At 49.7% G+C, this 18403-nt stretch overlaps 1 protein-coding gene across 1 annotated transcript in view; it reads right to left on the bottom strand.

Moving 5' to 3' along the window:
* Positions 1 to 18403, bottom strand: part of TEX11 (testis expressed 11) — a 1326855-nt gene that overhangs the window by 1107027 nt on the left and 201425 nt on the right. The window contains exon 3 of the mRNA XM_086918299.1: positions 15923 to 16035. Coding sequence (XP_086774425.1) covers positions 15923 to 16035 — 113 coding nt within the window. The remainder of the gene's footprint in view (positions 1 to 15922; positions 16036 to 18403) is intronic.

Genomic DNA, 18403 nt, shown 5'->3' with positions numbered 1-18403 from the left:
GTTACTGCTCGAACAGCCAGGTCTTCAGCTTCTTCCTGAAGGAGAGGTGGTCTTGGGTCAGGCGCAGGTCGGGAGGGAGGGAGTTCCAGGTCTTGGCGGCCAGGTAGGAGAAGGACCTTCCTCCTGTTGTCGCTCTTCGGATGCGGGGGACGGCGGCGAGGGCGTGGCTGGCTGATCGGAGGTGGCGTTTGGGAGCGTAGAAGTTGATTCGGTTGTTGAGGTAGCTCGGGCCTTGATCGTGTAGGGCTTTGTGTGCGTGGGTGAGGAGACGGAAGGTGATTCTTTTGTTGACGGGGAGCCAATGCAGGTCTCTCAGGTGTCCGGAGATGTGGCTGTTTCGTGGGATGTCGAGGATGAGTCTGGCTGAGGCGTTCTGGATCCGCTGGAGTCTCTTCTGGAGCTTGGCGGTGGTACCGGCGTAGAGGGCGTTGCCGTAGTCCAGTCGGCTGGTGACGAGGGCCTGGGTGACGGTCTTCCTGGTCTCGGTGGGGATCCACCAGAAGATCTTCCGTAGCATGCGTAGGATGTTGAAGCACGCCGAGGAGACGGCGTTGACTTGCCTGGTCATGGAGAGGGAGGAGTCCAGGATGAAACCCAGGTTGCGTGCGTGGTCCGTTGGTTTGGGTGCGGTGCCCAGGGCGGGGGGCCACCAGGTGTCGTCCCAGGCGGAGGGCGAGGAGCCCAGGATGAGGACCTCCGTCTTGTCTGAGTTCAGTTTCAGGCGGCTGGTCGTCATCCACTCGGCTACATCTTTCATCCCTTCGTGCAGATTGGCTCTGGCGGCGGCGGGGTCGTTGGTTAGGGAGAGGATCAGCTGGGTGTCATCGGCGTAGGAGATTATGTTGAGGTTGTGTTGGCGTGCGATGGCCGCGAGGGGGCTCATGTAGACGTTGAAGAGGGTGGGGCTCAGCGAGGATCCTTGAGGGACGCCGCAGATGACTTCGGTGGCCTCTGACTTGTACGGTGGTAGGCGGACTCTCTGTGTTCTTCCGTCGAGGAAGGAGATGATCCATTCCAGTGCCTTCTCCTGGATTCCGACGTTGCTGAGGCGCTGCACTAGGGTGCTGTGGCAGACCGTGTCGAATGCCGCGGAGAGGTCTAGGAGGATGAGGGCCGCTGTGTCTCCGTTGTCCATCAGGGCTCGGATGTCTTCGGTGGCAGCGATGAGGGCGGTCTCGGTGCTGTGGTTGGCTCGGAAGCCCGACTTTGAGGGGTCGAGGGATCCATTCGTCTCGAGGAAGGCGGCCAGCTGTTTGTTGACGGTCTTCTCGATGACTTTGGCTGGAAACGGGAGGAGCGAGATGGGGCGGTAATTCTTGAGTTCGGTGGGGTCCGCTGTGGGTTTCTTGAGTAGAGCGCTGAGTTTGGCGTGCTTCCAGCTCTCAGGGAAGGTGGCGGTGTCGAAGGAGGTGTTGATAATGTCCCGCAGGTGGGGTGCGATGACAGTGTCGGCCTTGTTGAAGACGTGGTGAGGGCAGGGGTCGGTCGGAGATCCGGAGTGGACAGAGTTCATCGTGCGGACGGTGTCTTCGGTGCTGATCGGAGTCCAGGCGCGGAGGGTGGTGGTGGGCGGCGTTGCTGCGGTCGTGGCGTGCGTCGGTTGAATGCTGAAGCTGTTGTGTATGTCCGCGATCTTGTTGTGGAAGTAGGAGGCGAGGGAGTTGCAGAGGTCTTGCGATGGGGTGATGTCGTTGTTTCCTGCGCTGGGGTTGGAGAGCTCTTTCACGATGTTGAAGAGTTCCTTGCAGTTGTGTGCGTTGTTGTCCAGCCGGTCCTTGAATGCAGTTTTCTTGGCGGCGCGGATCATTTGGTGGTGCTTCCGGGTGGCGAGCTTGAGGGTGGTCATGTTGTTCGGTGTTGGTTCCCTTCTCCAGACTTTCTCGAGGGCTCGGCAGTTCTTCTTGGAGCTCTTGAGTTCGTCGGTGAACCATGGGGCTTTCTTGCCGCCGGGTCTGCTGGGCGGGGTCCTCAGAGGGGTTAGTTCGTCCGCGCAGTTGATGATCCACTTTGAGAGGTTGTTGGCGGCCTGGCTGGGGTTCGCTGAGCTGGCAGGAGGGTGCTGTCTCAGGGAGGCAGCGAGCTGGTCGGCTGTGATCTTGTTCCAGCTTCTACGGGCAACCTGTTGCTGGTGGTGTTGGATCGTCGTTCTTTTGAAGGTGAAGTGGACACAGCTGTGGTCCGTCCAGTGAAGTTCTGTGGCGTGGCTGAAGGCGATGTCTGTGCTGGATGAGAAGACTGCGTCGAGTGTGTGTCCGGCGAGGTGGGTGGGGGTGGACACCAGCTGCTTGAGTCCAAGGTTGGCGAGGTTGTCGAGCAGGGTGCTGGTGTTGCGGTCGTTGTTGTTCTCCAGGTGGAAGTTGAGGTCCCCCAGGAGGATGTAGTCAGCGGAGGGGAGGGCATGCGGGCTGACGAAGTCGGCGATGTCCTCGCTGAATTGAGTGCGTGGTCCCGGGGTCGGTAGATCAGGGTGCCTCTGAGGGTGGTCTTCGGGTCGGTGTGGATCTGGAAATGCAGGTGTTCGGCGGTGGTTAGTGTGTCGTCGGTGCTGGTCGTGATACGGATGGTGTTCCTGTGGATGATGGCGATGCCTCCTCCCATCTGGTTGGCGGTGCGGTCCCTCCGGGTGATCTTGTAGCCCTCTGGGATGGCGATGGCGATGTCGGGCGCTGAAGAGGCGTTCATCCAGGTCTCCGTGAGGAAGGCAACGTCAGGGGTTGTGGTGTCGAGGAGGTTCCAGAGTTCGATGGCGTGTCTGTGGACGGAGCGGGAGTTGAGCAGGATGCACTTGAGGTGGTTGCTGCTGGTGTTCGGTTTGGCAGGTGCTGGTGCCGGGCAGGTCCGGATGCAGGTGAACTTGCAGGCGTGGCAGCTGAAGGGTCCGTGGGAGCGTCGTGGGGTGGCTCGGTAGCATCCCGGGATTCGGCCGATGTTGAGTGCGTTGAGGGTGGCGGCGTCGTACTTCCGGCGGGTGGGCTGGGGTCTTCGGGGGCCAGGGGTCCTGGCACTGGGCGCGGACGGGCGTAGACGGGCTTACCTTTGGCGCGCCTTCGGCGCACAATCGGCGCGCCCGCTGCGCGTGACCGCTGCGCGTTCGCACGGTCGCCATATATGGCGAAGTGCGCGGGGGGGCGGAGCAGCTGGGAGGCGGGGAGGGTACAGAAGGAAAAAAGGGGCGGGTTTAGCGGTGGTGGCGGGAAGCGGGGAGCGGGGAGGGAAGACGAGGGGCAACTACTAACAGCAAAACAGGCAATACAGAAGAAAAAACAATTCAAAACAATTCAAAACAGCAATGACAACAGGGGCACAGGGTGAGAAGCGGCGCCCAGGAGCCTGCAGGTCAGGCGAGCACGGGCCACGCCGCTCGAAGGAAGGGGGCGTGGTCACGCGGCGGCAGCCGGGCAGCGAGGCAGTCAGGCGGGGAGGCGCACACGCAGCAGCTGGTGGCCGTGCGGCGCGGGGGTGTCCTAGTTGCAGTTAACATTTGGAGAAAGACCCTTCCCGGAGTACCCTGAAGAAATCCTTTGGAAGACAGAAGGTTGGAGAGCCACCCCACCCGTGGATGCCCTAGAAACCAGGTTACCTGCTCTCCTTCTTCTAGTGGGTCGGTGCGGTTGGTAGTGAGATCTAGAATGGTGTTGCTGTTGAGTTGCCCAATGATGGATTTTAACCCTCTGCTGGGAAGGGTTACCATAGTAGGGACGGAACTTGCTGTGTAAGTCTTTGCGCTTCTTAATTCCTACTGCATTGAGGATATCCAGCTTGGACTTCATTTTTGCCATTTTATCGTTCGCACGAGTACCAAACAATGAACTTCGGCTGGATGGCAAGTTCAGTATGCTGTGCTGGGCGTCAAGTTTAAGGCCTGTCAATCGAAGCCAGGAAGAGCTCTGTGCACAGATGCCTTGGGAGTGTCCGTGGGCTGCCAAATCTGATGCATGTGCGGATGCGCTGATGACGTGGTTAGCCACCAGACCACCCACCTGCAGGATCTCTTGAAAATCTTGTCTGTCGTCCTTTGGTAATTTTTCAGTAAATCTGGACAGAGAGTCCCATTGAGCTCTGTTGTACCTCCGAAATTGTGAAGAGGCACTGGCGACTTTCATGAACAATTATGAGGTGGTGCACAACTTTTTGCCCAGTGAGTCCACTTGTTTACTGCCCTTATCAAGGGGCATTGTTGATGAGGATGCCCTGTATGTGCCTTCCTGGCAGCAGCTATTATCTTTGAATCAGATGGTGGATTGGATCTGAGAAAGAGTGGTTCTTGGCCAGGTGCTTTGCACTTCTTCATGATACGGGAAGGAGCTGACCCTACCAATGCCGGTGAGAGAGAAATCTGCATCACTGGTTCTAAAAGACCAAGGATGAGCGGTAGCATTGGTCTAGATGATGCTATGTGATGTAATGTCTCAAATATCATGGAAGCCTATGTGACCAGAGCAGGTATTTCAATATGTAGTTTGGCTGCCCCTCTAGTTAGGGCTTCATTAAAGGTGATGAGATCGTCCACAGGTGAGATCCTTGCTGTAGATGAGTATTGGAGTGTAATCTCACACTGAAGAGTGAGAAGTGGGGGTGGACCACGAGGGAGACCTAGGTCTGTCTCTGCAAGATCTTGATGAGTGAGGTAGGCGAGATCTAGGTGGTGTACGCCTGAAAGGTGTTCTAGATCATGATCATTCAAGGATCGACTAGACAACAACGCCCACAACAGCAAGGAACTTTTCAACATCGTCAAGGAATTTACCAATCCCTCGGCCAACTCCAACGACATCACCCCCTCTCAAGCCCTCTGCGACTCCCTGGCTTTATTCTTCCACAACAAAATTGCAGACATCCACAACAGCTTCAACAACCAACCCGAAGACCAACCCACCCAACCATATGCTGAACATTCACCCCCCTTGAACACCCTTAACGACTGGAACCCAATCTCCACTGAGGACACCATCCGCCTGATGAACTCCATCCACTCAGGATCCCCCACAGACCCATGTCCTCACCACATCTTCAACAAAGCAGACTCCATCATAGCACCACACCTCCGAGACGTCATCAACTGCTCCTTCAACTCTGCCACCTTCCCGGAAAGCTGGAAACACGCTGAACTCACCGCCCTTCTGAAAAAACCCACAGCGGACCCCACCGAACTCAAAAATTACCGCCCCATCTCGCTCCTTCCTTTCCCGGCCAAAGTCATCGAGAAAGCTGTCAACAACCAGCTCGCCGCTTTCCTCGAAGCCAACAAATCCCTCGACTCCTCACAGTCTGGCTTCCGAGCAAAACACAGCACTGAGACCGCCCTCATCGCAGCAACAGACGACATTCGAACTCTACTGGACAATGGAGACACAGTCGCCCTCATCCTCCTCGACCTCTCTGCAGCCTTCGACACAGTCTGCCACAGCAACCTTTTACAACGCCTCAAAAACATCGGAATCCAAGGAAAAGCACTAGAATGGATCACCTCGTTCCTCACCGGAAGAACCCAGAGAGTCCGCCTTCCACCATTCAAGTCCGAGGCCACTGAAGTCATCTGTGGCGTACCACAAGGATCCTCACTCAGTCCCACCCTCTTCAACGTATACATGAGCCCCCTCGCGGCCATCGCCCGCCAACACAACCTCAAAATCATCTCCTACGCGGATGACACTCAACTGATCCTTTCACTCACCAATGACCCTAGCACCGCCAAAACTAACCTACACGAAGGAATGAAAGAAGTTGCCGAATGGATGAAACACAGCCGTCTGAAACTGAACTCAGATAAAACAGAAGTCCTCATCTTAGGTACATCCCCCTCTGCATGGGACGACTCTTGGTGGCCGGAAGCCCTTGGAAAAGCACCCATCCCGACGGACCACGCACGGAACCTGGGCGTCATCCTGGACTCCTCACTCTCAATGACCAGACAAGTCAACGCCGTCTCATCATCCTGCTTCAACATCCTTCGCATGCTCAAAAAAACATTTCGCTGGATCCCCACCGAAACCAGAAAAACAGTCACCCACGCTCTGGTCACGAGCCGTCTGGACTACGGAAACACCCTCTACGCAGGTACTACCGCTAAACTCCAGAAAAAACTCCAACGAATCCAAAACGCCTCAGCCAGGATCATATTAGACATCCCGCGTAACGAACACATCTCTGGTCACCTGAAAAACCTCCACTGGCTACCCGTCAATAAGAGGATCACTTTCCGACTTCTGACCCACGCACACAAGGCACTCTACGAAATCGGACCAGAATGCCTCAACTCACGACTGTCCTTCTACACCCCCCCCGCCAACTACGATCCTCCAGCCAAGCCCTCGCCACTGTACCTCGCATCAACAAGACCACCATGGGAGGTAGATCCTTCTCATACCTGGCGGCTAAAACATGGAACTCACTTCCCACTTACCTTCGCCTTACCCAGAACCACCTAGCATTCGGAAAGCAACTTAAAACGTGGATATTTGACAAGTAATCCTCCTCCCCTCCCTAAGCGCCTTGAGACCCTCTGGGTATGTAGTGCGCTATATAAATTTTATGACTTGACTTGACTTATGCAACCGTGTTGATCTCCATGGAGACCTGGCAGTAGCTTTTGGATGAAGAGTATTTGCTGAGACCCTAGATGGAGAATAGGTCTGGCAATAGTTTGATCATGGACTCTGGTGGGGCACTCGCCATTCTTTCAAACTCTGAAGCCAATATGTAGAAAGATTGACAGGCCCAGCAGACTCCTGTTCGAGGGCTGTAGATCCCTTTGGAGACATTTGGACTATTGTAATCACTGATGACGACTATCTTCTTCTCGGCAGCGACTTTCTTGGTCTCAACGTTGATCCAGCCCTTTATGAGTCCGCTGGCGCAGGATGCACAGTTCTCGAAGTCGACGAGTGCCTCAACGTCAATCAACGCCATATGTCCTTAGACTGCGAGTCAGAGATCTACTTTGCCGGTGCCAACGTCAACCGCTACTGCGATGGTGAGGACCTCAATGTAGAGCCTTGCAACTGAGATGGCTGCTTTGACATTGATCTCTTGTGTGCCGTCGAGTGGTGTGACAGTGACTGCCCTGAGTCAGGCCCTGACGATGATGCATACAGCCTTGGTGTTGCCGTTCTCTGTGTCGACGGGACTGAAGGCAACGGTCTCAACAGCGATCTCTTCTCACCGCCTTATGTCTCAACGTCGTTGCATGCTTTGAAGGTCGTTCTGATGTTGATCGTGAGGCCGAAGGGGAGCACACAGGTATTTCTCGAGACATCTTCCCCCTACCTGTCGAGGGTTATGTAGAACGGTCCTTTTGGTGTCTCTTCTCTGCTATTTTCCTGCGTTCAGGTCTTTCCCCAGAGGAGGGCTCTTTGAAAGTATTTTGGGAATCTCCAATGCCACTGGAAGGTCGTACCTTTCCTCTCTCGTGCATGGAATGAAGTCTAATCTTCTCTCTATCTCTCAATGTTCTTCTGAAAAGCTGTTGGCAGTGATAGCACGTCTCTGGCTTATGATTTGAAGGCAAACACAGCATACAAACCAAGTGTAAGTCGGATTTTGCAATCTTTTTGCCACATGAAAGGCATTTGTTAAACAGAAATGGCATTTTTTGACTGACAAAAATACAATTTCAGTCAGAAAAATGGTTAGAAGTACAGTATGTACTAAAAACTGTTGAATGAAGGTGAAAAATCTTTATTTCTGAACAGAAAAGTCTGACAGGAATGTTAAAACTGAAGGAGCCGGAAAAATGAACTGACCTAACTGTCACCTGTGGGGCATGATGGGATTGAGGAGGTCTTAAAAGCATGGTGCCAGTTTTATCTGTTATGTTTTCAATGCAGCCTAATGGCTAACAATGCCTTTTTATTCCCTAGCCTTTTTCCTTTCAAATAAAGGATATGTTTGCCAATCGAATTAGTTCATATTCTGTGATCCAGAAATGTTAAATGTATATGGTTATTTTAAATGAAGCATTCAATGCAACTGAGGCATTGCTTCGCCTATATTTTTTAGGCTGTATGTTTATGTATTAATATTAATAAATATGCGGGTTTATGCATATATATGTATGTTTTAGGGTACTTTGTACTTTTAAAAGCTTATACATACATGTATATTGTATATGTTATGTGCTCCTTTGTTCCCGCATGTGGGCGCGACTATTCAGTGCTTATGACTATTGATGAGTATTTCCTGGAAGAGAACCATTGTTCCATCCATCCCTGCATTTACCCTTTCACTCAGCCATTCATCTTTTCACTCACTCATCCATCTATTCATCCATTGCTCAATATACCCTTTCACTTATCCATCCATCCTTTCACTCATCCATCCATTGTTTTACTCATCCATCTTTAACATGCACCCTTTCGCTCATCCATCCATATTTTCACTCCATCCATCCTTTTACACGTCCACTCATCCATCCATCCATCCACTAATTCTTCCATCCATCTTTTCTCTCATCATCCATCCTTTCACTCCTCCACCCATTCTACCTTTCACCTATCCATCCATCCGCCCTCTCTTTTACTCATACACCCTGTCCCTTTCCCTCATTCATCCATGCATTTATCCATCCACAATTCATTCCATGCAACCATCCATCCGTCCTTTCACTCACTCACACTTCCAAGTTCATTATGAGCCTTTGTCTGTCAAGCTTCAAACAGAAGAGGCCCATCAAGAACCCTACTCCCTCTAAAGCAGGGAGGGGGTGGGGGTAACAATGCCCCTGATGCATAAGCTTTACTGCATAGTTACCTCTTTGTCCACTAGTGCAGAAGCTTAAGTGCACACTTACCTCTTAGTCCACTAGTGCAACTGTTGTCCGCAGATGGTTCCTTCCTTCTCTTGGGCCTCTAGGTTCGAGATAAGGAGCACCTTGTGTGCTCAGCTCCATAATGCTTTTTTCAAAGTGAAACTAAATGCAGTACTAAACAATTGTTATTGACAGGAGAGCAGCCCCAGCACCCACTCCTACAGCCTGCCACTCTGTGATGCTCCACAAAGTGTTGTCATCCACTCACTCCTTGTCCTTATTGGCCTGTCCCATCCCCAGCCATTGAAGTGCATAGAGTTTTGTAACTCCTCCCAGGGTCACTGTTTATGTGCCCCAAAAGCAACCAGATCCATGTCATTCTAATTCAGCACTCCCTCTCATGTGATATCACTGCTGTAGCTTGTACCTCCAGGGCGAAGAAAACCGTGCCCGGCTGGCGTTTGCGCAGTAGGACATACAGAAAGTTCCCTATTGTTCTCTAAAGTAGATTCCGCATACGTCTCAGAGCAGTACTTTATTTTCAGCTGCTCTGCGTTTATTTTCCCTACCCTTGCCTCTTCTCTGAGGATGGCTGGGGAAACGCCACATTTGCCTATGAACACCAGTCGCCCCTGGTGTCGCGTCTGTGTATACATCAGCTTAGTATGCATGCTGTAGAATGAGTGTGGATGCTGTGAGAATGTGATGATGCACAGAATATTGATGTCTGTGTGTTGGGAGAAGGCTAAGAGTTGAATACAGTTGAAGGGGTGATGGAGCTCTAACAGGAGCTTTCAGTTTGTGGCTGCAACTAAGCACCTAACGTGAATAAAGAACTTTCCTCCTACCTCTTGTGTGAAGATTCTGCCCTCCAACTACAACATGAAACAACATTATAATTATTACTCTGACTACAGGCTGAAAAATAGTTTGCCCTTTTACAAGTTTCTTTTCACATGACTGACTGATAAGGCAATCCTTAAGAAAAAACACAATTTCAATATGGCTATATAACGGAAAGAAGTAAACCAGCTAATCATAGCGAGGCAACATTCACATGCACACAGGAGTATCAGTGTGCCCTGTTTGCACCCAAGGCAATGCGGCACTCATTAATTGAAGGAGAAAAATATTAGGCATAAAACACTTGCACTCACCAGGTCTTACTTTTTACCATTAACAATACATTTTACCATAATGGTGAAAAGCTGTAAAACAGTGTAATGAAAACTTTCCTAGTAGACATGAAGGAAAGTTTCAATTCTATTAAGGACACTGAGGTGAAGATTATTCTCTACTTTCTTTATTTTCCTTCCCGCAGTTTTCAACTCATTAAACAAAAAATTATCTTTCCCATAGTATACAGGGAAAAGATCAACAAAGCTGAACCAATCAACTGTCCAGGAAGACCACAAAGATAGGAGGCTTCTGGACAACTGCCTCGTTCTGGACTGCCACCTTCTTCAGATCACCATACTCTCTTGGTCCACTTTAGATACTTCTGAACCTATGAGAATTCAGAAAAAGACGGATGAACCTGAACTTCTGTACCTTGAACACCATGCAGTCAACGCATATCAGGGGAAGAGCGGAACAAAGTATATGAAAACCAACCTGTACCACTATGCTCTCTTAGCAGAAAGGCATGCCTCAATATATAAACTCTTATGGGAAAAAGGGAATTTAAAGCCATTCTTATGCTGTACGAGGAACTGGAACACCACACATGTGAGTACCTCATAATCCAGGGCTGGGAGCGTGACGGAGATTCACAGCAACTCTGGGCAGGAATTACCTTCGCCTCCGTGTCCTTAATAGAATTGAAACTTTCCTTCATGTCTACTAGGAAATTCTTCATTTTATGTCAGGAGTTAGGTTTATGCTCGTTCAAAGCTTGTCCACCACCAGTGAACTCATGTCCAGGACTGGTTTAAAATAGAATCCCTTTAACATGGAATCTGAAGACCAATCTGCAGCATTAATAATATCCTCCAGGCGGGGCCCCATGGATAAACGCCTTAGAGGCCATTGCCCATCTGACTGAGTGAGCCCCAAATCACGAGAAATCAATGCCCGCTTCTTGCAAGACCCATCTGATCCAACGGGCTATGGTGGGAGGAGTGACAGCTTTGAAAGGTTTCCTGAGAGATATCAACAGTTGTTGCTCCCCATGGGGACGGTGTTCCTCTGTCATGCTCTCATAAGCCTTCAGGCACAAATCATGCACAACTTGGGATGCTTATCGAAGGCAGGATACAACACTACTTTGTTATCCAACTTCATGAGACTGGAAATATGAAAAGTGACCCCCGGGGGGTAAAGTCCCGTCCAGAGATGTCCAAAGCTCGTACTTCGGACACTCTACTACATGAAACTAGCACAAGAGCATGGCGAGCTTTGCATGACAACGCCTTTCGAGACAAATATTTGTTTGGTTGCCACGTCTTAAAAAGAGACAAAACTGTGTTAGAGTTTATTGTACAGAAGGCCAACCCTTTAGATGCCAAAGAAGCCAGAAAATACATGATGTGGACCACTTTGCACCCCATGGGATCTTGATCGTTCCGAAGGCACCACCCAACCCATTGGGTCCAAGCGGACCTGTACTGCTTCTTTGTGCCGTCTGTGCAGCCTTCTGTGAAACGCCATGGAGCCTCCATTGTTTCCTGAAACCCAGCAGGCCATGACAGGCATCGGACCTTGAAGGAACAGAGGATGGTGACTGCCCTTGGGATCCTGGAGGATATCCCAATCTGGGGGTAGAAGCATTGAAGAGTCTCAAAAAAGTTTCAGAAGAACTGAAAACCACACTTGAGACCTCCAATTAGGAGTGATCAAAACCACCTTCGCCTTTTGTCTGCGTATCTGGGCTGAAAGGCACATGATAATGGCAAAGGGTGGGAAGGCGTAGCCCTCTGCCCACGACCAATCTTGGAGGAAGGCATCTGTCACTGCCGCCATAGGGTCCGGCGTCCAGCTAAAATATTTGGAAATCTGAAGGTCGAGACAAGAAGCGGAAAGATTCAGTGAGAAAGGACCCCAAAGAGCTTGCAGTCTCCTAATGACTCCAGGATTCAACTGCCAAAGGCTCTTGTCTGACCATGCCCTCGAGCACCAATCCGCAATCACATTGGATGCCCTGGGAAAATAATTGATGAGACACTGTGGTGAAGACAGAATGTCCAGGAATCCTTGGCCAGGTCCGCTAGTACCTTGTATTTGGTAGCTCCTAGATGGTAATATAATTTATGTTATGTTAATATAATTTATAATATACATGAATCACCATGAAAGGGGTATCTCAGAGCCGCAGTGAACCATAGGCGAGCAGCATTAGTATCTGAAAATTTCACTTTTCAGAAGCTTTCTGAAATGAAGGTGGACCGTGCACTAACGTAGATGGGAGGGTAGCTCACTCCAATATAAGGGGGACAGATAAGAGAAAGCTCCACCCCCACCCCCAGGAACGTGTTTTTCTAATACGGGGCATAGTAAAAATAGATTTCACCCTGGACCCCAAGGGTCTGCCCTTATAAGTTTCTCTGTCAGGTATCTGGGTCCTCTGCCATTCAATGATATGATAATAAATGAGATGGTTTATGTAGCGGACTGGAGACACATTGTCTATCTTGAGGAGGACCCTGCAGCTGACCCTGTCCTTTTTCCAACACTTCATGGTGAAGGATCCCACCATCAGCTCCAAACAGTTGATGTGGAGTTGCTGTTCGTCTGCGGATTATTTTCCTCCTGTAAAGGAGTCCTTGCAGTGCAATTCCCAGACTGACTTGCTGGCGTCTGATTCTATCATCATATCCGGGTCGGAACCAAATATAGCAGGCTCATTCCACACCTCCATGCGGTCCAATCACTACCTCATCTCCATTCTCACTTCTTCTGTGAGCTGAACCTGCTCGGAGTATTACAGACCCTTTCGCAGGTGGAAAGCCTTGAGGCATTGGAGGGCTCTGTAGTGGAGAGGGTCTGGGAAGACCGCCTGTATGGAGGATGACAGAAGACCCAACATCATGGCAATCTGACGGAGAGACGTCATGGGCCTAGCCAGACTCCTCTTTAGCTCTCTGCGGATCTTGGATACCTTCCAGGCAGACAGGCTCAAGGTCTTTTGCACAGAGTACATAATGAACCAGAGGAAAGTGGTCCGCTTTTCTGGGGTAAACAGGGACTTTTTCTTGTTGATGACAAAACCCAAACTCTGCAGTCAGTCCACTGCCATCTGGAGCTGCTCCATCAACTGTGCCGGCCACTGTTACAGTAGGAAGAGGTCTTCGATGTAAATTATAAGGTGGAACCCTCGAGCCCTGAGGTACTCAACCACCAGTTTGAGGACCTTGGTGAAACACCAAGGAGCTAAGGAAAGACTGAAAAGAAGGGTTGTGAACTAGTACAACTGATCCCTCCATTTGAACTATAGAAACCTGTGGTGAGAGGAAGAAATGGTGACTGCCAGATAGGTGTCCTTCAAGTAGAAACACAGCATTCAGTCGTCCGGACAATGGAGATCTTGCAACAGGTAGATACCCTTCATTTTGAAATGGCGGTAAAACAATCAGCAATTGAATTCCTTTCAATTGATGACCGGGTGATGCCCCGTTGGTCTTGTCCACCAAGAATACATTGCTTAGGAAACCCAGTGGGTGGAGAGATCGGGATATTGACCCTTTGTGCAGGAGATCGGCCACCTCCATTTCTACCAGGTTGGCCTGAGCTTCTGCAAAAACCCCCATTTGAGGGCAGGATTCTTGAACCTGGCACCTGTAAATTCTATGTGGAAACCCCTGATGGTTTGAAGGACCCATGCGTCTGAAGTAATTCGCTCCCAATGGTGCGCAAACAAAGCCAACCTGCCCCCCACCTTTAATTGGGGGAAAAGGAAGACTCTCATCTGATTTGGGCCTGGAAATACTGTCTGGATGTGCCTTTGGAACCCCAACCTCGATGACCTCTCCTGGACTGGAAGAATTATCCCTGTCTGGGCTATTCCAAGGCCTTATTGAAGCTTCTTGGAGGGCCTTGGGTGTAAAAAAGGCTGGCCGAGCGCTCTTTGCCACGGCCGGCCCCGACAAACATTTGGTGAAAAATCTTCTTAATCGAAGCTTGCGCCTTGTACAGGGAGGTGAACGGAGCAACAAACTTTCCCAACTCCTTGATGAATGGCTCACCAAAGAGTCCACCTTGTGCCACAGCGCCTGCCTGTGAGGAAGGGAGATCCCTGAGTTAGGGGTCAACCTTTAGGAGGAGGGAACGCTGTCTCTTGTTTGAGAGGGCGCAATTTGCGTGTCCTAGGAACACTATGGCTCGTTGCGCCCAACCCCAAACTGATTCAGGAGAGAGCGGGGTATTGGAGGCCTTAGCCTACTCAGCCAGGTCCAGGATTTTTGTGATTGGGCTACAGACATCAAGAAGCTTATCCTGGCAGGACTTCCAGGAACTATCTATCAATTTCTGGGGGTCATGGATATATTTCTGCAAAAATGTGGCCATCCGGGCATCTATCTCTGGAGTGACCGCCACCTTGCCCGAGAGGGAGGGACAGGGACACTCCGTTTGAAGGCATGCCTTGACCTCTTTTTCAAAGGGTTTCCTAAGGCAACTTGCGACAAATTGGCACTGGCCCACTGAGCAGAGCGGGGGTGCAAAAGGTTCTCCAGGACCAGCATAACGGAAAGAGCTCTCCACCGCTCGAGGGGGTGCCAGGGCCTGGGAGGACCAGCCTCATCATTAGATTCATTAGAAGACTCTTCATTTTCTGCGTCCAGGCCAACCTGGGGAGACAGGGCATCCGCATCCACAACTGAGTCAGTAGAACCGGGAGAGGGACTGGCCAAAAAGGCCTTCTTAAGGCGCTCAAACGCACCTAGTTCAAGGCCAGGATCAGGGAGGTGAGACTGCCCCTTGAAGAGGATGGCTCGGCATATGCATCAGCAATTTCCATGAGGCAGCGATCGAAGGGCCCCATGGCCTCCACAACTTCCTGGTCGTCAAGAGGGAGGACCTGTAAGGACTCCTCCTCTAAATAATCCCCCTCCATGTCCATGGCGTAAGGCTCAGGAATGGGGTTCGCGTGGGGGAGAAAGACCCACAACAAGGTATAACAAGCCTCAGGGATCAACTATATACAACTATGAATACCCTTGTCAATCCTAAGACTCTTTGGTTTGTTGACTGCAACAGTCTAGGATTTGATGCGCTGAGTGCTAGATTCGGGCTAACGTCCTGGGGCTGACTCGCCCTGGTTGTACTGGGTGTCACTCGCCTGGGCAGGGCCCTGACAAAACAGCCAATCAAGCTCTGGGCGGGGGAATGGGATCTAGATCACAGCGGGTGCATCGCTCTCCTTGACAATGCAAGGGGAACTTTAAACAAAGGTTACTTACCTGCATAACAGCGGGTGTGAGGCTGTTTAAATAGTAGTTCAGACCCATGTATAAAAGGGCGTCATGGCTTCCAGGAAGCTCGGGCAGAAGCTCAGCGGGGACACACGTTTGTCAGTATTGGGAAACTGACAATAGCGCGTCCCACGCGTAGCAACGAGACAAGGGGCGTGCACGCTGTTAGTGCGCCCTCTGGCAGCTCCCAGCCGCTACCGCAGTAATGCTGCCTAAAACGATTACTAGGTACCGCGCCTGGAGCAATGAGAAAATGCTCCTGCGGTCTCACTTGCCCGCAGCGGCGGTGCCACAAAGACACACATGCATCAAAAATGTAAAACAGTGAATTAAAACATCGAACCACCAGAATCAAATTAAGCTGAAACACAGGTGACTTAACTTCTGGCGAGCAAGAAAAGAAAGATGAAGTTACCCAGAAGCCTCCTATCTTTGTGGTCTTACTGGACAGTTCATTGGTTCACCTTTGTTGACCCTTTCCCTGTGTACTATGGGAAAGATAGTTTTTTGTTCAATTAGTTGAACACTGCTGGAAAATAAAATAAAGAACGTAGAGAATAATCCTCGCCTCCAGTCCTGACATAGAATTAGGATACTATAAAAGTATGCTTAAACACCTGAACTTATAAAAGTTAATCAACCATTGACAATACATGTAACAATTCTCTTCCTAGACAATTATCTGAAACAACTAAATTGAATACTGTCCATATTTTACTGACTGCTCTTACTCTTGGATGACAAGGAAATTAATGTTTGTCTGAACTACCTGAGTGCTGTGTTCTAGCTCTTCATCCAGGGTAGTGACAGTACTGTATAGTTTGTTAATTATTTCGGCCGGATTCAGTGTGCTGTCATTTGCAACCAAGTCTTGGATAAGGCCTGAAATGAGAAAAGATGCATACAGAGCGAGTCACTACAGTTAAGAGACAGAGGCACAGTAGCAACACTCAGGCGAGTTAAAATGTATGTTCTCATGCAGGCTCTACCACTGCAACATACTTTGTAAGCTAACACATTATATTGGGTGCAAAATAATTTAACTGAGCAAGAAAATACATAAGTAGATGAAATATTCAAATGTGAGACAGTTAGGCCTGTTAGATACCCACTTCAAAGACAGTTCACTCCATTTTGTTGCAATACATTTTTTTGTATTCTGGCGGAATTGGGATATCATTTTAGAAACATATGAGATGCAATTCATCTGTGTAAGATGGACCAGTTCACATGCTGACTGCCCAGTTACTCAGGATTGTTAAGTTAAGTTTTCAAGATCTCTTGGATACTTTAGCACTACTTTTCATTAGTTTGTTTCAGTGTCCTTTAAAAATCATGCTTGCTAGTGGTCAATCGTTCCTCTTTGTGCCACCTTTTTGGCTTTCGTTTCCTCTCACGGAGCAGGAGCCAATTACTGTATCCATACTCTTTGTCTGTTTATCTGGTGTTTTGTGGGACTATTTTCTTCTTTGATTCCTGCTGGTGTTACTGTTTGCAGCCAAGTTCACTTATCTCCCAGTGCCGTCTACAGGCTGGGGAATGCAGAACCTGGATCACTGCTCCAGGCTTCCCCCATAAACAGGCTTGAAAAGATTGTTCTTTTCTCCTCACATTTGCCTGAGGGCGCCCAGCGTGTGCTATTTATCCAGACTTGTTCCAGGCAGGGCTCTTTACTTTTTTTCTACACACTTTGTCTGTGATCCCACCCTGCAGCAGGAGGGTAGAGAAGAACTGGGAGTGCTGCGAGGGACAGAAAAGACATGAACATTGTGCCTGCTTTTACGCTTTCTGGTTTGTGGGCAGAAGCCACTGGACAGACATCCTCCGCTTTCGTGCAGCTTCCCCTTAAAATGTCCACTCTGCTGCCTGGGGTAAAAAAGTGGAACCAACCCCATTATTCAGTAGAATACAAATGCAGTTAATTGACTCACTCCCCCCACCCCACCCCACCAGCCCCTCTCCATCTTTCTGTTTTTTGTTTTAATTTGATTAAAAAGTGAGTGGCAGGAAGGACATTGTATTACTCTGCCATCTGTCTCTGCTACTGTCTCGCTCCCAGCATTGCAGCTGTCTGTGAGGCTTGGGAAGAGGAAGGGGGCAAGGGCATCTCTGACCTACGATGAAAAGAAGAGGGAGTGGGCCGGGAAATATACTTTCCGAAGGCTCGGCCAAGAACCCCAAAAATGAAACAGTAACACTGTGAGCTGAAACTTAATGCTATACTGGCAATTTTGATGTTGGTGCATACATCAACTTTTTCAAATGCTGAGAACTAGGTCATCACCCAGTGCCTCTGTTCCACTAAATACAAAAAAGTAAGTAGTTAAAGGTGATTCAGTTCAAAGTACCTGTGCTGTATTATTGTGTCATACTTTTCCTACTGTTTTTTCCCTATCCCCCTTCAGTTTGTCTTTTTTAGGTCCAAACTAGCAGCGCACATGCGCTGCTCAGCGTGGCATTGTGTATTCAGTGGGCTTCAAGCTGGCCCATCGCTTCTCATTAGTTGTTCTGTGTGCCTTTCTAAATTCCTAACTTTTGAATGGTAAATCGTGCCCATTTGTCCCTCCTTGTGGTCTGCCGTTTCTTCCCATAGTGACTGGCCGTGTTACAGGGCTCATTTCACTTCTGTCCCTTTTAGTTTGTTTCAAGCACTATTTTTTCTGATTGCTCATTGACTGCCTCATGTTTTGGAAATGTTGCAAATGCGAGCAGCTGACCAGGTTTACTGATTTCCCCTTCCAACCACAGTTTCTCCGTGTGTTCTCCCCTTCGCACCTTAGCTTTTGCTTATGATCTACAGAGTCTGGGTGCACAAGTTACTACTTGTGTAACGATATATCTGTAAGAGACATTAGTTAGTGATAGATTCCTTACCTTAGAATATCCCCAGGCGTCAGACTGGATCCGGAAACTTTTGCGTAGCAGCTCCCTTGTGCGTCGGTAGGCGTCGTCTGCGGCTCCTCGTCCGTCGTCGGCGCCGTGATGACGTCATCGGAGTACTTAGACGCCGCCTCTGCGTGCTGACGTCAGTTCTTAGACACAGCTTTTCCGCGCCAGAAACACAGAGCTATGCCAAAAACCAACACTGGTGCCATGAAACTAGGGCCCTAAAAGGGGATGACCTTAACCCTAGATATCGTTTCGCAGAACGGGGAGGATGGGTGGGTCGGTAAGGAATCTATCACTAACTAATGTCTCTTACAGATATATCGTTACACAAGTAGTAACTTGTGCATCTGAAAGAGACACG

This window comes from Lissotriton vulgaris, chromosome 4_1 (assembly GCF_964263255.1).
Source record: "Lissotriton vulgaris chromosome 4_1, aLisVul1.2, whole genome shotgun sequence".
NCBI lineage: Eukaryota > Metazoa > Chordata > Amphibia > Caudata > Salamandridae > Lissotriton > Lissotriton vulgaris.
Note: the sequence above shows the minus strand (reverse complement) of the source record. Positions and strands in the feature narration are given on the sequence as shown.